This window comes from Anolis sagrei, chromosome 6 (genome assembly GCF_037176765.1).
Source record: "Anolis sagrei isolate rAnoSag1 chromosome 6, rAnoSag1.mat, whole genome shotgun sequence".
Lineage (NCBI taxonomy): Eukaryota > Metazoa > Chordata > Lepidosauria > Squamata > Dactyloidae > Anolis > Anolis sagrei.
The window spans coordinates 6,261,412-6,280,882 of record NC_090026.1 but is presented as its reverse complement, the minus strand read 5'-3'; the positions used below and the strand labels follow the sequence as shown (position 1 = coordinate 6,280,882).

Genomic DNA, 19,471 nt, shown 5'->3' with positions numbered 1-19,471 from the left:
GCAGTGCTTCAAAAAGTTCCTTTCTTGGCCTATAATTCCCAGAATCCCCCAAAAGCCTGAATGGCCACTGGGGATTCTTGGAGTTCTCCAAAACTCAGCTTTCTCTCACAACTCTTAGCTGAGAACATTTGCAGAAATGGGATGTAGTTCTGGAAATAGAGGGGCCGAGTCCGGAAAGGACACTGACAACTAACTGATGGACCATCCATTCGCGTGGGGTCAGAGCGGAGAATATCCTGTTCCAAACAGGATAAGGAAGAACTGAGTCAGCTCCGGGCGCCAAAAGGTTCTTATGGAAACACCGTGTTCTGGAGAGGAAGGAGCCTTGGATAAGATAACTCGGTTCTCTTGGCTCCCACAAGCTCCCCATTGTGGTGTGGGGCCATCTATCTATAGATACCATTTCCTGCCCTACGTGCAATCAATGCAGTGGCCCCAGAGGTCAGTGTGTTGGGAGGGAAAAGCAAAAGTTCAATCTGTGCACAGGCTGAGCATCTCTTATGTAAAATGTATTGTTGAAGGCTTTCATGGCCGGAATCACTGGGCTGCTGTGAGTTTTCCAGGCTGCATGGCCATGTTCCAGAAGCATTCTCTCCTGATGTTTCACCCACATCTATGGCAGGCATGCTCAGAGGTTGTGAGGTCTGTTGGAAACAAGGCAAGTGGGGTTTATATATCTGTGGAATGTCCAAGATGGGTGAAAGAACTCTTTGCTTGAGGCAGACACCTCCCAACAAAGGACCCCCCACCCCCAGGCAGCAACCAGGTGGTCAGTTGCAACATTCACACTTGTCTCAAGCAGACAAGAGTTCTTTCTCCCACCCTGGACATTCCACAGATATATATACAGTCGATAGCCAGCCAACACCTCCCCACAAAGAATTCCCCCAGACAGGAATCAGCCAGGCTTTGAAGCTGCAAGGCCATTCAATCCTAATCAAGCTGGCCAGTGGCAACATTCACACCTGCCTCAAGCAGACAAGAGTTCTTTCTCCCACCCTGGACACTCCACACACACACACATATATATATATATACACACACACACACACACACACAGTCCAGGGACAGCCAATACCTCCCAACAAAGGATTCCCTGGGCAGGAATCAGCCAGGCTTTGAAGCTGCAAGGCCATTCAGTGCTAATCAAGCTGGCCAGTGACAACATTCACACCTGCCTCAAGCAGACAAGAGTTCTTTCTCCCACCCTGGACACTTCACATATATATATATACAGTCCAGGGACAGCCAATACCTCCCAACAAAGGATTCCCCGTGTAGGGAGCAGCCAGGCTTTGAAGCTGCAAGGCCATTCAGTGCTAATCAAGCTGGCCAGTGACAACATTCACACCTACCTCAAGCAGACAAGAGTTCTTTCTCCCACCCTGGACACTCCAGAAATATATATACAATCCAGGGACAGTCAATACCTCCCAACAAAGGATTCCCCGGGCAGGAAGCAGCCAGGCTTTGAAGCTGCAAGGCCTTTCAGTGCTAATCAAGCTGGCCCATGGCAACATTCACACCTGCCTCAAGCAGACAAGAGTTCTTTCTCCCACCCTGGACATTATTGCACAGTGATTCCGGCCATGAAAGCCTTCGACAATACAAGGATGTCATTCTTTTCATCACCAAAAACCTCATTTTGCAGAAGTTTCTTTCCAAACCCAGGGGAGAAAAAGAGATAAAAAGGAAATGAAAACACTCCCAAGGTGTGTAACAAAGTTATAGTCTGTATATGGATAGAACTGTACAAATTACATTCACTGACATAATGTTTACATGAAATAAACACGCAAACGGCATAAGGATTTGGGGTGTATACATTAGCAAAAGGGGTGACAGCATAATGCAAGTGAAAGGTTAACATATATAAGACAGCAGTTTCATGGAGCAGTGAGTTCCACAGGCATTCCTGCTGGGCCAGAATCCCCTCCCTTTTTCCTTCCACCTTTTAAGCAACCCTTTTATATAAAACTAAGGTAGTTTTCAAAGTTTTGATCAATTTGGAGACTCCTTCGGAAGCCAAGCACTGCTTTCTTGCCTTCGCTTTACTTTCATAACTTACATGCAAGAGTCATAGAATCATATAGTTGGAAGAGAGTTCGTGGACCATCCAGTCCAACCCCATTCTTCCAAGAAGCAGGAAAATCGCATTCAAAGCACTCCCGACAGATGGCCATCCAGGCTCTGTTTAAAAGCCTCCAAAGAAGGATCCTCTACCACGGCGTTTCTCAACCTGGGGGTCGGGACCCCCAGAGGGGTCGTGAAGGGGTGTTAGAGGGGTCGCCAAAAACCATCAGAAAACACAGTATTTTCTGTTGGTCATGGGGTTTCTGTGTCAGAAGTTTGGCACAATTCTATCATTGGTGGAGCTCAGAATGCTCTTTGATTGATATAAATTTCAGCAACTACAACTCCCAAATGTCAATGTCTGTTTCCCCCCAAACTCCACCAGTGTTCACATTTGGGCATACTGAGTATTCATGCTAAGTTTGGTCTCTTGGCATGAATACTCAACCAATTCATCATTGGTTGAGTCCACAGTGCTCTCTGGATGTTGGAACTCCAAAACCCAAGGTCAATGCCCACCAAACCCTATCAGTACTTTTTGTTGGTCATGGTAGTTCTGTGTGCTAAGTGTGGTTCACTTCTGTCGTTGTTGGAGTTCAGAATGCTCTTTGATTGTAGGTTAACTATAAATCCCAGCAACTATAACTCCTAAATGACAATATCAATCCTTCCCAACCCTGCCAGTATTCAAATTTGGGTGTATAGAGTATTTGTGCCAAATTTGGTTCAGTGAATGAAAATACATCCTGCTTTGGTTAGACCACACTTGGCATATTGTGTCCAATTCTGGGCACCACAATTCAAGAGAGATATTGACAAGCTGGAATGTGTCCAGAGGAGAGCGACTAAAATGATCAAGGGTCTGGAGAACAAGCCCTATGAGGAGCGGCTTAAGGAGCTGGGCATGTTTAGCCTGAAGAAGAGAAGAGAGGAGCTATGATAGCCATGTATAAATATGTGAGAGGAAGCCACAGGGAGGAGGGAGCAAGCTTGTTTTCTGCTTCCCTGGAGACTAGGACGCAATGGAACAATGGCTTCAAACTACAAGAGAGGAGATTCCATCTGAACATGAGGAAGAACTTCCTGACTGTGAGAGCCGTTCAGCAGTGGAACTCTCTGCCCCGGAGTGTGGAGGAGGCTCCTTCTTTGGAAGCTTTTAAACAGAGGTTGGATGGCCATCTGTCAGGGATGATTTGAATGTAATATTCCTGCTTCTTGGCAGAATGGGGTTGGACTGGATGGCCCACGAGGTCTCTTCCAACTCTTTGATTCTATGATTCTATGAATACTCAACCAATTCATCATTGGTTGAGTCCACAGTGCTCTCTGGATGTAGGTGAACTACAACTCCAAAACCCAAGGTCAATGCCCACCAAACCCTATCAGTACTTTTTGTTGGTCATGGTAGTTCTGTGTGCCAAGTGTGGTTCACTTCTGTCGTTGTTGGAGTTCAGAATGCTCTTTGATTGTAGGTTAACTATAAATCCCAGTAACTATAACTCCTAAATGACAATATCAATCCCTCCCAACCCTGCCAGTATTCAAATTTGGGTGTATAGAGTATTTGTGCCACAGGGAGGAGGGAGCAAGCTTGTTTTCTGCTTCCCTGGAGACTAGGACGCGGAACAAACTACAAGAGAGGAGATTCCATCTGAACATGAGGAAGAACTTCCTGACTGTGAGAGCCGTTCAGCAGTGGAACTCTCTGCCCCGGAGTGTGGAGGAGGCTCCTTCTTTGGAAGCTTTTAAACAGAGGCTGGATGGCCATCTGTCAAGAATCATAGAATCATACAATCAATGAGTTGGAAGAGACCTCATGGGCCATCAAGTCCAACCCCATTCTGCCAAGAAGCAGGAATATTGCATTCAAATCACCCCTGACAGATTGTGCTTCCACAGAAGTTGAGGAAGCAAGAAGCCATTTTGTTCCCTTCTGCTTCAGGTAAGCCTTGTCTTAGGGGGCACTAGGAATCTGAGTGTGTTTTTAAAATTAGCCGCTGAGTGTGATTTGTGTGTGATTCAAATCAAGGGTGATTTGAATGCAATATTCCTGCTTCGTGGCAGAAAGGGGTTGGACTGGATGGCCCATGAGGTCTCTTCCAACTCTTTGATTCTATGATTCTATGTGCCAAATTTGGTTCAGTGAATGAAAATAAATCCTGCATATCAGATGTTTACATTATGATCCATAACAGTAGCAAAACTACAGTTGTGAAATAGCAACAAAAATAATTTTATGTTTGGGGGCCACCACAACATGAGGAACTGTATTAAGGGGTCACGGCATTAGGAAGGCTGAGAACCACTGCTCTACCATAAAGCAATTGGTCAAAGCGGTTGAGGACCATAATACAAGAAGCTGAGGACCATATGTGGCATGCAAGCCACGTTTCCCCCATTTCTGGCATTTACACAATTGTGCTCAAGAGAAAAAGTGAGATTAAGGGGATTAATATCTACCACCACCAGTTAGACCCAGAATATAGAAGAGCAACAGTGATTTATCCATTCACCTCCAGTACTTTAACAAGTTCTCTAGGCCTTTAAGATCTATCCGCTATGGGGCTGGAAGCCATTGGGTGTGAGTATTTTCATCCATAAGGGATTTGTTGCTACTTTTATCCCACAACGACAAAAAAAGTCTTTCCTGTTGTCTTTGCCAGCGGAATTGTTGGCAGGCCTTGGGAGGAAGTCTCGACACCGATGTAGTTGGCTGGATTTTCCATTTCTTGTTTCCTCCTTTGTGTTTACCACGTCCAGAGGTCTCTCGGTCGGATGTCACACCTCTTTCGTTTACAACAGTAGTATGCACAAGCAAGTCCCATGGCTTGGGAACGAGTCTGATAAACAATGTAGTAGCCAACCTTCATTTGGAAGGGGAGAAAAGCAATTTCCTCAAAGTTTGACATTCTCAATCCCTAACCCACCACCCTAACCCACGTCCCCTCTGAGGCCACCTCAAACCCAGACCTTTTCCACAGGGTCGAGGTCCTGTGCGCAGCAGCATCCGGAGCTGTGGTACTGGGAGGCCGGCAGGTTCTTGTAGACGGCTTTGCTGTACGGGACGAGGCAGTAGCCCAGCTGGAGGCGGCGAGCCAAGCGGCAGTAGGCGGCCAGAGCCAGGACCAGGAGTGGCACGGCCAGCGTGAAGCCCACCACCAGCAGTGCCACCGAGGCAGAGTCGTGCAAGTGGGCCGTGCAGTAGGAGGCCTGGGTGTGTAAGAACTGGAGAGAGAGAAAAATCAAGATAGGAGAGAACACACAACCTTTAAGTCAGGCATTAAGAAACTTTGGCCCTCCAGGTGTTTTGGACTTCAACTCCCATCATTCCTAACAGACGGTAGGCTGTTAGGAATGATGGGAGTTGAAGTCCAAAACACCTGGAGGGCCAAAGTTTCCCCGTGCCTGTTTTCAGATCTCCTGGGTGTGAATAGCATCACAAGTTGGTTTGTATCCCAAAGGCAACAGCATATACATCCCTTTCCATGTTATTAAAAATGCAAAATAGCTGGGATCTAGCACAGTGTTTCTCAACCTGGGGGTCGTGACCCCTGGGGAGGTCACGAGGGGTGTCAACGGGGTCACCGAAGACCATCAGAAAACATAATATTTTTGTTGGTCATGGGAGTTCTGTGTGGGAAGTTTCACTCAATTCTATCGTTGTGGTTCAGAATGCTCTTTGATTGTAGGTGAACTATAAATCCCAGCAAACACAACTCCCAAATGTCAAGGTCTATTTTCCCCAAACTCCACCAAGTTTGGTTCCATTCCATCATTGGTGGAGTTCAGAATGCTCTTTGATTGTAGGTGAACTATCAATCCCAGCAACCACAACTTCCAAATGTCAAGGTCTATTTTCCCTAAACTCCACCAGTGTTCACATTCGGGCATATTGAATATTCGTGCCAAGATTGGTCCAGATCCATCGTTGAATCCACAGTGCTCTCTGGGTGTAGGTGAACTACAACTCCAAAACTCAAGGCCAATGCCCACCAAATCCTTCCAATATTTTCTGTTGGTCATGGGAGTTCTGAGTGCCAAGTTTGGTTCAGTTCCATCCTTGGTGAAGTTCAGAATGGTCTTTGATTGTAGGTGAACTATAAATCCCAGCAACTACAACTTCCAAATGACAAAATGAACGCCTCCTTCAACCACACCAGTATTCAAATTTTGATGTATTGGGTATTTGTTCCAAATTGGGTCCAGTGAATGGAAACACATCCTAGATATAAGATATTTACATGATGATTCATTACAGTAGCCAAATGAGAGTTATGAAGTAGCAATGAAAATAATGTTATGGTTGAAGGTCACCACTACATGAGAAACTGTATAAGGGGTCATGACATTAAGAAGGCTATGTACCAGTGCCGTAGGCTGCTAGGAATGGTAGGAGATGGAGTCCAAAACACCTGGAGGGCCAGCTGGCCCAGGCCTTGTGTAGATGTCCTGGTTTCTGGTGTATCCACAAAACAAGCCCGCCATTCCTTTCGACATGCCCTCCTTTTACAGATGGACCTCTGGTCAGGAAACCTGGGCGGCCAGAGCCAAGGGCCCCTCCCTGCCCAAAGTGACAGAAGCCAGATGGCCGGCACTCCTGGCCGCGCTGATAACCTTTCGGGGGCAAAGCACACATTCCAGGCCTGGCCGGGCTGCTATTTCCTCTGGTATCTCTGAAAGGGCCCTTCCCCTCCCTCTCTTCCTATTTTCTAAAAAGGTCTTCATATTGCAGTCTATCAGGCAAACAACAAGGACAGATTGGAGGCACACAATGCGTTAGATCACGAAGGGAAATGCCTCTGCGGCAGAGTTGAAAAATGGCTGGAGAATGGAAATATTTTCCTTTCCAAAATGATAACGGCCTTGCTATCCAAGTGTCAGGTTGTGATGTGGGAAGGAGAGTTTTTGACAAGGATAAACACAAGCTGAGCCTCCCTTTATCAGAAATAGTGACATCTGAAATACTCCAAAATCATGGGTAACTGAGATAGCGGCATCATAGGTTCAATGTACATATGTACATGATTTTAATTCATGTACACTATATATATATATATATATATATATATATATATATATAGGAGCCCGCAGTGGCGCAGTGGGGTAAACCATTGTTGACCCAAAGGCCGCAGGTTCAAATCCGGGAAAAAGCATGAGCTTCCACTGTCAGCCCCAGCTTCTACCAACCTACAAGTTCAAAAACATGCAAATGTGAGTAGATCAATAGGTACTGCTCTGGCAGGAAGGTAAGGGCATTCCATGCAGTCATGCCGGCCACATGACTTTGGAGGTGTCTAGTGTCTATGGACAATGCCGGCTCTTTGGCTTAGAAATGGAGATGAGCACCAACTCCCAGAGTCGGACACGAGTGGACTTTGTCAGGGGAAAACTTTTACCTATATATATACACACATACATACATACATACACACACACACACACATATATATATACACACACATATACATTACATATATATACTTGCACATACACACACATACAGTAGTGGATTTTAATTCATGTACTGTATATATATATATATATATATATATACACACACACACTTACACACACACACACACACACACCCATATACTATATATATACACACACACACACACATACACACAGAGAGAGAGAGAGAAAAGTAATTTCATATTATAGATAGAATGAAATTACTTTCATGTGTATGTAAATAATGAAACATAGGTGCATTTTGTGTTTAGCCCTCTGTCCCACCTCTTTAAATACATATATAGTACCACAGATATGCAAAATCTGGGTTAGAAAATATAGAAACCCAAAGCATTTCCCAAGCATTTAGAACAGTGGTTCTCAACCTTCCTAATGCTGCGACCCTTTAATACAGTTCCTCATGTTGTGGTGACCTCCAACCATAACATTATTTCCCTTGCTACTTCATAACTGTAATTTTGCTACTGTTACGAATCGTCATGTAAATATCTGATATGCAGAATGTATTGTCATTCACTGGGCCAAATTTGAAGACTGGTAGGTTTGGGGAGGGGGATTTTGTCATTTGGGAGTTGTAGTTGCTGGGACTTATAGTTCACCTCCAATCAAAGAGCATTCTGAACTCCACCAACGATGGAATGGAACCAAACTTGGCATGCAGAATCCCAACGACCAACAGAAAATACTGGAAGGATTTGGTGGGTATTGACCTTGAGTTTTGGAGTTGTAGTTCACCTACATTCAGAGAGCACTGCAGACTCAAACAATGATGGATCTGGACCAAACTTGGCACGAATACACAATATGCCCACTGGTGGAGTTGGGGGGGGGGGGGGAGACCTTGACATTTGGCAGTTGTGGTTGCTGGGATTGATAGTTCACCTACAATCAAAGAGTATTCCGAACTCCACCAACTATGGAATTGAACCAAACTTGGCACACAGAACTCCCATCAGCAACAGAAAATACTGAAAGGGTTTGGTGGGCACTGACCTTGAGTTTTGGAGTTGGAGTTTACCTACATTCAGAGAGCACTCAAACAAGGATGGATCTGGACCAAACTTGGCACGGATACGCAATACGGCCAGATGTGAACACTGGTGGAGTTTGGGGAAAATAGACCTTGACATTTGGGAGTTGTAGTTTCTGGGATTTATAGTTCACCTTCAATCAAAGAGCATTCTAAACCCCACCAACGATAGAATTGGGCCAAAATTCCCATACAGAACTCCCACGACCAACAGAAAATACTGTTTTTTCTTATGGTCTTTGGCGACCCCTCTGACATCCCTTGGCTGTTAGGAATTGTGGGAGTTGAAGTCCAAAACACCTGGAGGGCCCAAGTTGGCCCAGGCTTGGTGTCCACTCTTGAATGAATGCAGCTTGAGATGATTTCTATTGCCTGGGCTCAATCCTAAGAATAGGAAGCACAATCTGAGATGGCCCAGGGTGGAAAAAGGCCCCCAAATGGGAGCTTACCCCCAAGGGGGGCTTAATCCCCATGCATTCCACACACAGTAGCCCCACGGACACACACACAAGGCTGAGCCTTCACACTCCCCTTGAAGGGAGACCACCCTGGAGCTCTTGCATCTGGAGGAGTGAGAAGGATTTTAATGACTTGGGAGCAGGGTGGAAAATCAAGCAAATTCCATCCCGGTTTAAAAAAAATATGTAATCCAGGGCACGTGTTTGTGGAGGGAAGCCTTCCTGAAAAGCACAGGCCCTTTCCCACTGGAAAAATAAACAAACAGAACCTGTATAAACAGCCCTTTCGGAGGCCTGGCCGGGCAGAATGGACGGAGCTGGATGTTATCTGATCCAAGTTGCCAGCCATCGGAGTATTGGCAGAGGTTCCTCTGGATCTACACTGTAGAATGAATGCAGGTTGACACACACCACTTTTAATCCCAATTGCTCAATGCTATGAGAGCCTGAGAGTTGTAGTTTGGTGAGGCACCAGCCCTTCTTGGAAGTGGAGGCAAAAGTTCTTGTAAAACTACAACTCTGAAAACTCCATAAATCCTTGAAATTTGGCAATTAAAGCAATGTCAAATTGCATGCATTCTGCAGTGTAGATCAGGCCTGGGCCAACTTGGGCCCTCCAGGTGTTTTGGACTTCAACTCCCACAATTCCTAACAGCCGGTAGGCTGTTAGGAATTGTGGGAGTTGAAGTCCAAAACACCTGGAGGGCCCAAGTTGGCCCATGCCTGGTGTACATCCACCTTTTACACTCCAGCGGGTTTGTGTTGTTGTGAGTTTTCCGGGTTGTTTGGTCATATTCCAGAAGCATTCTCTCCTGACGTTTCCCCCACATCTATGGCAGGCATCTTCAGAGGCTGTGAGGTCTGTTGGAAACTAAGAAAATGAGGTTCATGTATCTGTTGAATGTCCAGGGTGGGAGAAAGAACTCTTGTCTGTTGGAGCTAGGTGTGATTGTTTCAATTGGCCACCTTGATTAGCAATTATTATTATTATTATTATTATTATTATTATTATTATTTTGTCCAGGGTGGGAGAAAGAACTCTTGTCTGTTGAAGGTAGGTGTGAATGTTTCAATTGGCCACCTTGATTAGCATTTATTATTAATATTAACTGTATCTTTGCATTTTGTTTTTTTGCCTAAGTGGAGTCTCTTGCATTTGTCCCTGTTGAACTTCATTTTGTTAGTTTTGGCCCATCATCTCTCTAATCTATCAAGATCATTTTGAATCCTGCTCCTGTCCTCTGGAGTATTGGCTATCCCTCTAAGGATGTCTGCCATAGATGCAGGGGAAACATCAGGAGATAATGCTTCTGGAACATGGCCATACAGCCTGAAAAACTCACAGCAGCCCAGTGTTTTCAATACCAGGATTTTTATTAATTTTTATTAATGTATTTTAGGTACATTTTATAAGACTCTTGTTAGACTTTTAATGGTAGTTTTACTTTGTTGAGTTATTTTAATTTTTTTTATCTTGTTTGTATTATTTAACAACTTTGATCAGAAATGTTTATATTGTTCAATCTGTTCTGAGATCTCCCAGTAAAGGGGTGGAATGGAATGGGATTTAGAATCAACAAACGACAGGAATTTGATAAATCACACACCTCTATGGCCTGGGTGTTCCCTGTCCATGAAAATGGGTATATTCAGGAAGCAAAAGCGCACAAAAGCCCTTTGCGGAGCCATTCAGAAGAGGGGAAAAGAGACAGGCTTGGCTCCATCATCACAAAAGCATTGTTGGAGTGGAGGAAACAAGAAAGATCTGTGGATCAAAGCTGGTCTGTAAAAGGTAATATTGGGAAGACCTGAACATTTTCAATATCTTGTCAAAGGCTTTCATGGCCGGAATCACTGGGTTGTTGTAGGTTTTCTTGGGCTATATGGCCATGTAACGGCGCTCCATGCAGTCATGCCGGCCACATGACCTTGGAGGTGTCTACGGACAACGCCGGCTCTTCGGCTTAGAAATGGAGATGAGCACCACACCCCAGAGTCAGACATGACTGGACTTAATGTCAGGGGACTACCTTTACCTTTACCTATGGCCATGTTCTAAAGGCATTTTCTCCTGACGTTTCGCCTGCATCTATGGCAGGCATCCTCAGAGGTTGTGAGGTCTGTGGAAACTAGGAAAATAGGTTTTATATATCTGTGGAATGTCCAGGTAGGAGAAAAAACTCTTGTCTGCTGGAGGTAGGTGTGAATGTTGCAGTTGGCCTCCTTGATAAGCATTGAATGGCCTTGCAGCTTCCAAGCCTGGCTGCTTCCTGCCTGGGGGAATCCTTTCGTGGGAGGTGTTAGCTGGCCCTGTTTGTTTCCTGTCTGGAATTCCAATTTTTTTGAGTGTTGCTCTTTATTTACTGTACTGATTTTGGAGTTTTTAAATACTGGTAAGAAGGGTGAATGTTTCAATTGGCAACCTTGATTAGTATTGAATGGCCATTCAGCTTCAAAGCCTGGCTGCTTCCTGCCTGGGGGAATCCTTTGCTGGGAGGTGTTAGCTGGCCCTGATTGTTTCCTGTCTGGAATTCCCCTGTTTTTCTTTTTTAGTGTTGCTCTTTATTTACTGACCTGATTTTGGAATTTTTTAACACTAGTAGGAAGTGTGAATGTTTCAATTGGCAACCTTGATTAGTACTGAATGGCCATTCAGCTTCAAAGCCTGGCTGCTTCCTGCCTGGGGGAGTCCTTTGCTGGGAGATGTTAGTTGGCCCTGATTGTTTCCTGTCTGGAATTCCAATTTTTTGAGTGTTGCTCTTTATTTACTGTCCTGATTTTGGAGTTTTTAAATACTGGTAGGAAGTGTGAATTTTGCAATTGGCAACCTTTATTAGTATTGAATGACCATTCAGCTTCAAAGCCTGGCTGCTTCCTGCCTGGGGGAATCCTTGGCTGGCCCTGTTTGTTTCCTGTCTGGAATTCCCCTGGGTTGTTTGTGTGTGTGTGTGTGTGTGTGTGTTGCTCTTTATTTACTGTCTTGATTTTGGAGTTTTTAAATACTGGTAGGAAGTGTGAATGTTGCAATTGGCCACCTTGATTAGTATTGAATGGCCTAGCAGTTTCAAGGGAGTTCTTTCTCCCACCCTGGACATCATTCCACAGATATATAAATCCTATTTTCCTAGTTTCCAACAGACCTCACAATCTCTGAGGGTGCCTGCCAAAGATGTGGGCGAAACATCAGGAGAGAATGAGTTGTTGTAGGTTTTTCCAGGCTATATGGCCATGTTCTGGAGGCAATTTTTCTCCTGACGTTTCGCCTGCATCTGTGGCAAGCATCCTCAGAGGTAGTGAGGTCTGTTGGAAGTAGGAAAAATGGGTTTATATATCTGTGGAATGACCAGGGTGAGACAAAGGACTTTTGTCTGCTGGGGCTAGGTGTGAATGTCAGGAGAGAATGCTTCCGGAACATGGCCATGCAGCCTGGAAAACTCACAGCGACCCACTGAACATTTTCCATTAAAAGGTAATAAGGAAAAGCAACTCTATCTTTAGTCAGGGAAAATAAGTTTAAACTCTGGCAGCGAGGAAAAGAATCTCATGTGCAAGCAAAAATGTTGCCTTTTCCGCCCGAGGTCATTCGGAGAGCTTTTTGCCAAACTTTTTCCCAAGTCCAAAAGCTGGAAATGAAGACACCCAAGGGTTGTTTCCTCTGCTGTTTTGCTTTGTAATTTTAGAGTTTTTTTAATACTGGTAGCCAGATTTTGTTCATTTTCATGGTCTCTTCCTTTCTGCTGAAACTGTCCACATGCTTGTGGAAACAACCAGGCACATCTTAACACCTCTCAACAAAAGGTTTTCCCAGGCTCAGGCAGGCCTTCAAATGCTAATGAAGGTGATCAGCTGAAACATTCACACCTAGCTCTAGCAGGGAAGAGCTCTTTGCCCCACCCCAGCCATTCCACAGATATATAAACCCATTGTCCTATTTCCAACAGACCTCACTACCTCTGAGGATGCTTGCCATAGATCAGTGGTTCTCAACCTGGGGGTCGGGACCCCTAGGGGGGTCACGAGGGGGTGTCAGAGGGGTCACCAAAGACCATCAGAAAACACAGTATTTTCTGTTGGTCTTGGGGGTTCTGTGTGGGAAGTTTGCCCCAATTCTGTCATTTGTGGGGTTCAGAATGCTCTTTGATTGTAAGTGAACTATAAAACCCAGCAATTACAACTCCCAAATGTCAAGGTCTATTTTCCCCAAATGCCACCAGTGTTCACATTTGAGCATATTGAGTATTCTTGCCCAGTTTGGTCCAGATCCATCATTGTTTGAGTCCCCAGTGCTCTTTGGATGTAGGTGAACTACCACTCCAAAACTTAAGGTCACTGCCCACCAAACCCTTAAGAGTATTTTCTGGTTCAGGTTTGGTTCAATAGTATCATTGGTGAAGTTCAGAATGCTCTTTGATTGTAGGTGAACTATACATAAAATCAACCACAACTCCCAAATGACATAATCAATCCCTCACCCAACCCCAGTAGTATTCAAATTTGGGTGTTTTGGGTATTTGTGCCAAATTTGGTCCAGTGAATGAAAATACATCCTGCATATTGGATATTTACATTACAGTTCATAACAGTAGCAAAATTACAGTTATGATGCAGCAACGAAAATAATGTATTGTCGAAGGCTTTCATGACCGGAATCACTCAGTTCTTGTGGGTTTTTTCGGGCTATATGGCCATGTTCTAGAGCAGGCATGGGGAACCTTCGGCCCTCCAGGTGTGGTGGACTTCAACTCCCACAATTCCTTGAGGCCAAGGTAAGCCTTTGGGGCGAATGCCGAGCCTCAAGGAATTGTGGGAGTTGAAGTCCACCACACCTGGAGGGCCGAAGGTTCCTGACCCCTGTTCTAGAGGCATTTCTCCTGACGTTACCCCTTTTTTCCCAGCTCCAGCAGACCTCACCTCTGAGGAAGCTTGCCATAGATGCAGGCGAAACGTCAGGAGAAATGCCTCTAGAACATGGCCATATAGCCCGAAAAAACCCACAAGAACTGAACGAAAATAATGTTACGGTTGGGGGTCACCACAACATGAGGAACTGTATTACGGGGTCGCGGCATTAGGAAGGTTGAGAACCACTGCCATAGATGCAGGCGAAACGTCAGGAAAAATGCCTCTAGAACATGGCCCTATAGCCCGAAAAAACCCACAAGAAGCAGGTTGGAGTTGTTCGGTATGCAAGAAGACCTCTGAGCTTGCCTAAAGTGTTTTTCCAGCCCTGTCTTCAGAAGCACCCAAAGAGGGATGCTGGGGGTCCCAAAGAGCACCTACCTTGGAGTGGCAGAGGACCCCGAAGGCGACCAGGACCCCGGCCGGGAGCAGGACGATGCCGAAGGTGAGTCCCACCAGGAGCAGGTTGAGCCCGGCCACCAAGAGGTTCTGGAGGGTGACCAGGACGGCACAGGCCCAGCAATCTAGAGACCCCCGGAGCTCCAGGGACCCTTCTCCTCCTAGGTAAGGAGGGGGCGCTGGAGGAGAAGAAGACCCCGAAGTCTCCGGCAAACGGCTGTCCGAACCCATCTTCTCCTTCAGGATGGATGCTTTCCTTCAGCAAGCCCTTCAACAAGTGGCACTGAGCTCCCTTGCATCCTTTATACTAGGTCCCATTCCTCCCTCCCTCCCTCTGCATCTCTTTGCCCTGCCTTCCTCCCTCTGGCCCAGCCTCCATCCCTCCCTCCCTCCTTGTGGGATCATCCAGGAATGCCATGGCTTGCTTCTCCTTCCCCCTCTGGGCCAAAACCAGACCCCCTCCCACCCTTGTCCATCCCAAGGGATGCAGGCTCATTCCTTCAAGAAACAGAGGGATAAAGGAGAAGGGTCCCTCCCTTGCACTCAAATTCCAAAGATGCTTCTCCTCCCTTTTTCGCCATTCATGCCCTGCTAAGTCAGCCCCATGCGCTGGCCATGCGCTCAAAGGACCCTCAAGGGGGTTGGGGGGGGGGGCAAAGGGATTCCTCCCTAATGCCTTGAGCCAAGCACAGAGCCACCCACATTCAGCCCCAAATCACAACTCCTCATCCACCAGATCCCAATCTCAATCTAATCTAGTGTATATGCATACAATATTTATAATATAATGTAATCAGGGGCAGCTCAATCTGTTACACAAAGTAAGTATTTGCAGTATAGTTGATTTTGTCCAGGGGTGCTCTTGAGGCGCTCTTGGGGGAAAATAGACCTTGACATATGCGAGTTTGTAGTTACTGGGATGTATAGTTCACCTACAATCAAAGAGCATTCTGAACTCCACCAATGATGGAATTGAACCAAATATGGCACACAGAACTCCCTCGACGAACCGAAAATATATATATCAGTGATTGGTTGGGGGGGGGGGGGGCACCAAAATACTATTTGCTCTTCAGGCGCTCTTGGGGGAAAATAGGCATTGACATATGCGAGTTGTAGTTACTGGGATATATAGTTCACCTACAATCAAAGAGCATTCTGAACTCCACCAATGATGGAATTGAACCAAATATGGCACACAGAACTCCCTCGACGAACCGAAAATATATATATCAGTGATTGGTTGGGGAGGGGGGCACCAAAATACTATTTGCTCTTCAGGCGCTCTTGGGGGAAAATAGGCATTGACATATGCGAGTTGTAGTTACTGGGATATATAGTTCACCTACAATCAAAGAGCATTCTGAACTCCACCAATGATGGAATTGAACCAAATATGGCACACAGAACTCCCATGACGAACAGAAAATATATATAAGTGATTGGTTGGGTTTGCTTACTGTTGAAAATTACCTAGGGCCACCTCTGAATGTAATACAATATAATACTAATAATAATATATTATAATTATATATTTTATACTAGCCGGCCCCCACCATGCGTTGCTGTGACCCACATGGGGGTTCTGTGTGGGAGGTTTGGCCCAATTTTATCGTTGGTGGGGTTCACAATGCTCTGTGATTGTAGGTGAACTATGAATCCCAGCAACTACAACTCCCAAATGTCAAGATTCTATTTTCCCCAAACAATTTCTAAACCAAAGATCCGGCATTGTCTGTAGGTGCCTCCTAGGTCATGTGGCTGGCATGACTCCATGGAGCACCGTTTACCTTCCCGCCAAGGCAGTACCTATTGATCTACTCACATCTGCATGTTTTCGAACTGCTAGATTGGCAGGAGCTGGGGCTAGCACTCGGAGCTCACCCCATCCTGTGGAATTGAACTGCTAGCCTACTGGACAGCAAGTTCAGCAGCTACATAGTTTCACTCTTTTGCCATTGTGGCGCAAAACAGTGGTGAATTATTCATTTTGGGCAGTGTTTTTCAACCTGGAGGTCTGGATCCCTTTTGGGGTCACGAGGGGGGTGTCAGAGGGGTCGCCAGCGACCATCAGGAAACACAGTGTTTTCTGTTGTTCATGGGGGTTCTGAGTGGGAAATTTGGCCCCATTCCATTTTTGGTGGTGTTCAGCAACTACAACTCCCAGAAATCAAGGTCTGTTTTCCCCAAACACCACCAGTGTTCACATTTGGGCATATTGAGTATTCCTGCCAAATTTGGTCCAGATCCATCATTGTTTGAGTCCACAGTGCTGTCTGGATGTAGGTGAACTACAAGTCCAAAACTCAAGATCAATACCCACCAAAACTTTCCAGTATTTGCTGTTGGTCAAGGGCGTTCTGTGTGCCAGGTTTGGCCCAATTCCATTGTTAGTGGAGTTCAAAATGCTCTTTGATTATAGGCGAACTATAAATCCCAGCAACTACAACTCCCAAATGTCAAGATTCTATCTTCCTCAAACTCCACCAGTGTTCACATGTGAGCATATTGAGGATTCGTGCCAAGTTTGGTTCAGATCCATGTCCACAGTACTACTCTCTGGATGTAGGTGAACTACAATTCCAAAACTCAAGATCAATGCCCACCAAACCCTTCCAGTATTTTCTGTTGGTCATGGGAGTTCTTTGTGCCAAGCTTGGTGCAATTCCATCGTTGGTGGAGTTCAGAATGCTCTTTGATTGTAGGCGAACTATAAATCCCATCAGCTTCAACTCTCAAATGACATAATCAATCTCCCCCTCCCAACCCCACCAGCAACCAAATTTGGATGCTACCTCTGAGGATGCTTGCAATAGATGCAGGCGAAACGTCAGGAGAGAGTGCCTCTAGAACATGGCCATATAGCCCGAAAAAACCTACAGCAACCCAGTGATTCCGACCATGAAATCCTTCGACCACACTGCTATAATTCATGAAATTAAGAACCAACACCAATGCATCATCGACCCCAAAGACATGCTCTGGAAATCTCAAGCTTGCTTGTATTTTGCATCTTGCTCATTTTGAGATACTATGTTTCCTCGTGGACCAAGAGAGTAATTTCTGGCTTTTGTTTCCTATGCGGCGATGGTTCTCAACCTGTGTGTCCTCAGGTGTTTTGGCCCACAACTCCCAGAAATCCCAGCTAGTTTGCCAGCTGTTAGGATTTATGGGAGTTGAAAGCTAAAACATCAGGTTGAGAACCACTGCTGTACGTTTCCCGTTTCAAACCAAAGATATCATTCACTCTCCCATCACAGGGTGTCTGCGCCCTACACCACTGGAGAAATTACACTGCTTAGCCGGTATTGCACCATCAGACATCCGCCGGGAAGTAGCAGCCAATAGTGAAAGGACCAAGGCAGGACACCTCCGGCTCATCCCTTGTTTGGATATCAGCCAGCATGTCAATTACTTAAATCAAGAAATAGTTTTCTAAGATCTACAGAGACACTTGCTGGAACACCTCAGCAAGCGAGAGTCCAAAAGTGGCAGGCTCAAACCCAGAACCTCAAGCAATGACTGATACCAAATGAGGGACTCCCCCCTGCGCACACAGAAAACTGGGTGACTTGGAAGGCGCTGAACAGACTGCACTCTGGCACCATGAGATGCAGAGCCAACCTTCAGAAATGGGGCCACAAAGTGGAATCCACGACATGCGAGTGTGGAGAAGAGCAAACCATTGACCACCTGCTGCAATGTACCCTGAGCCCTGCCACATGCACCATGGAGGACCTCCTTGCGGCAACACCAGAGGCACTCCAAGTGGGTTTTTTTATTTCTCATGTCAGGGCAGCCAGTCCATTATATTACATTTCTAACAGAACAAAGCAAACAAACAGAGAAAATACAAAATGTGTGAGTTTGGTAGATGATTAAATGTCCTTTGAGCAGTATCTGGCCACTTGGAGTGCCTCTGGTGTTGCTGCAAGAAGGTCCTCCATTGTGCATGTGGCAGGGCTCAGGTTGCATTGCAGCAGGTGGTCTGTAGTTTGCTCTTCTCCACACTCGCATGTCGAGGATTCCACTTTGTGGCCCCATTTCTTGAGGTTGGCTCTGCATCTCATGGTGCCAGAGTGCAGTCTGTTCAGCGCCTTTCAAGTCGCCCAGTCCTCTGTGTGCCCAGCAGGGGAGTCTCTCATTTGGTATCAGCCATTGGTTGAGATTCTGTGTTTGAGCCTGCCACTTTTGGACTCTCGCTTGCTGAGGTGTTCCAGCGAGTGTCTCTGTAGATCTTAGAAGCAACCAGCATACTCCAAGTGGTCAAAGGACATTGAATCAACTACCAAGCTTGCAAACCCTGTTTTGTCTGTTCGTTAAAAATTTGTTAAAAACGTAATACAACTGTCTGGTTGATACTGACATGATAAATAAAATAAATACTCTCCCATCGGACTAAGGTGACTGATATTCTCAGCTTTGCAAGTGTGCCCGGGGGGAGTCTCTCATTTGGTATCAGCCATTGGTTGAGGTTCTGGGTTTGAGCCTGCCACTTTTGGACTCTCGCTTGCTGAGGTGTTCCAGCGAGTGTCTCTGTAGATCTTAGAAGCAACCAGCATACTCCAAGTGGTCAAAGGACATTGAATCAACTGCCAAGCTTGCAAACCCTGTTTTGTCTGTTCGTTAAAAATTTGTTAAAAACGTAATACAACTGTCTGGTTGATACTGACATGATAAATAAAATAAATACTCTTCCATCGGACTAAGGCGACTGATCTTCTCAGTCTCCGGCTTTGCAACTTCTTAATTTATTATTTTATTATTTATTTATTACTGTGCTTATATACCGCCGTTTCTCAGCCTAAATCGGCGACTCAACGCGGTTTACAACACAACGACAAGCAGCAATATTCCATTAAAAAAGCATAAAAACACATACACAATACACAATATTATTGGGCCACCAATAACAATCCAATGCATCTCTTAATTGTAATCGCAATCCAATTTCGTCGTCTGTGATTAACCAATCCTTTGTTCATCCGTTTCCTTGCACCAGATTAATCGAATGCTTGTTTAAACATCCATGTCTTCAACCTTTTTCGAAATACCATCAGCGAAGGGGCTGATCTCACCTCTATGGGGAGGGCATTCCAAAGCCGAGGGGCCACCACAGAAAAGGCCCTGTCTCTCG

The 19,471-nt window shown here is 45.5% G+C and overlaps 1 protein-coding gene across 1 annotated transcript; it reads right to left on the bottom strand.

Moving 5' to 3' along the window:
- Window positions 1-1,713: 1,713 nt before the first annotated feature.
- TMEM88 (transmembrane protein 88) lies at window positions 1,714-14,637 on the bottom strand. Its single transcript, XM_060779841.2, has 2 exons — window positions 14,317-14,637; window positions 1,714-5,298 (listed from the first exon to the last, which is right to left on the bottom strand). Exons 1-2 carry the CDS (start codon window positions 14,563-14,565, stop codon window positions 5,032-5,034), a joined length of 516 nt encoding a protein of 171 aa, XP_060635824.2. The 5' UTR covers window positions 14,566-14,637; the 3' UTR covers window positions 1,714-5,031.
- Between the last annotated feature and the right edge of the window lie 4,834 nt (window positions 14,638-19,471).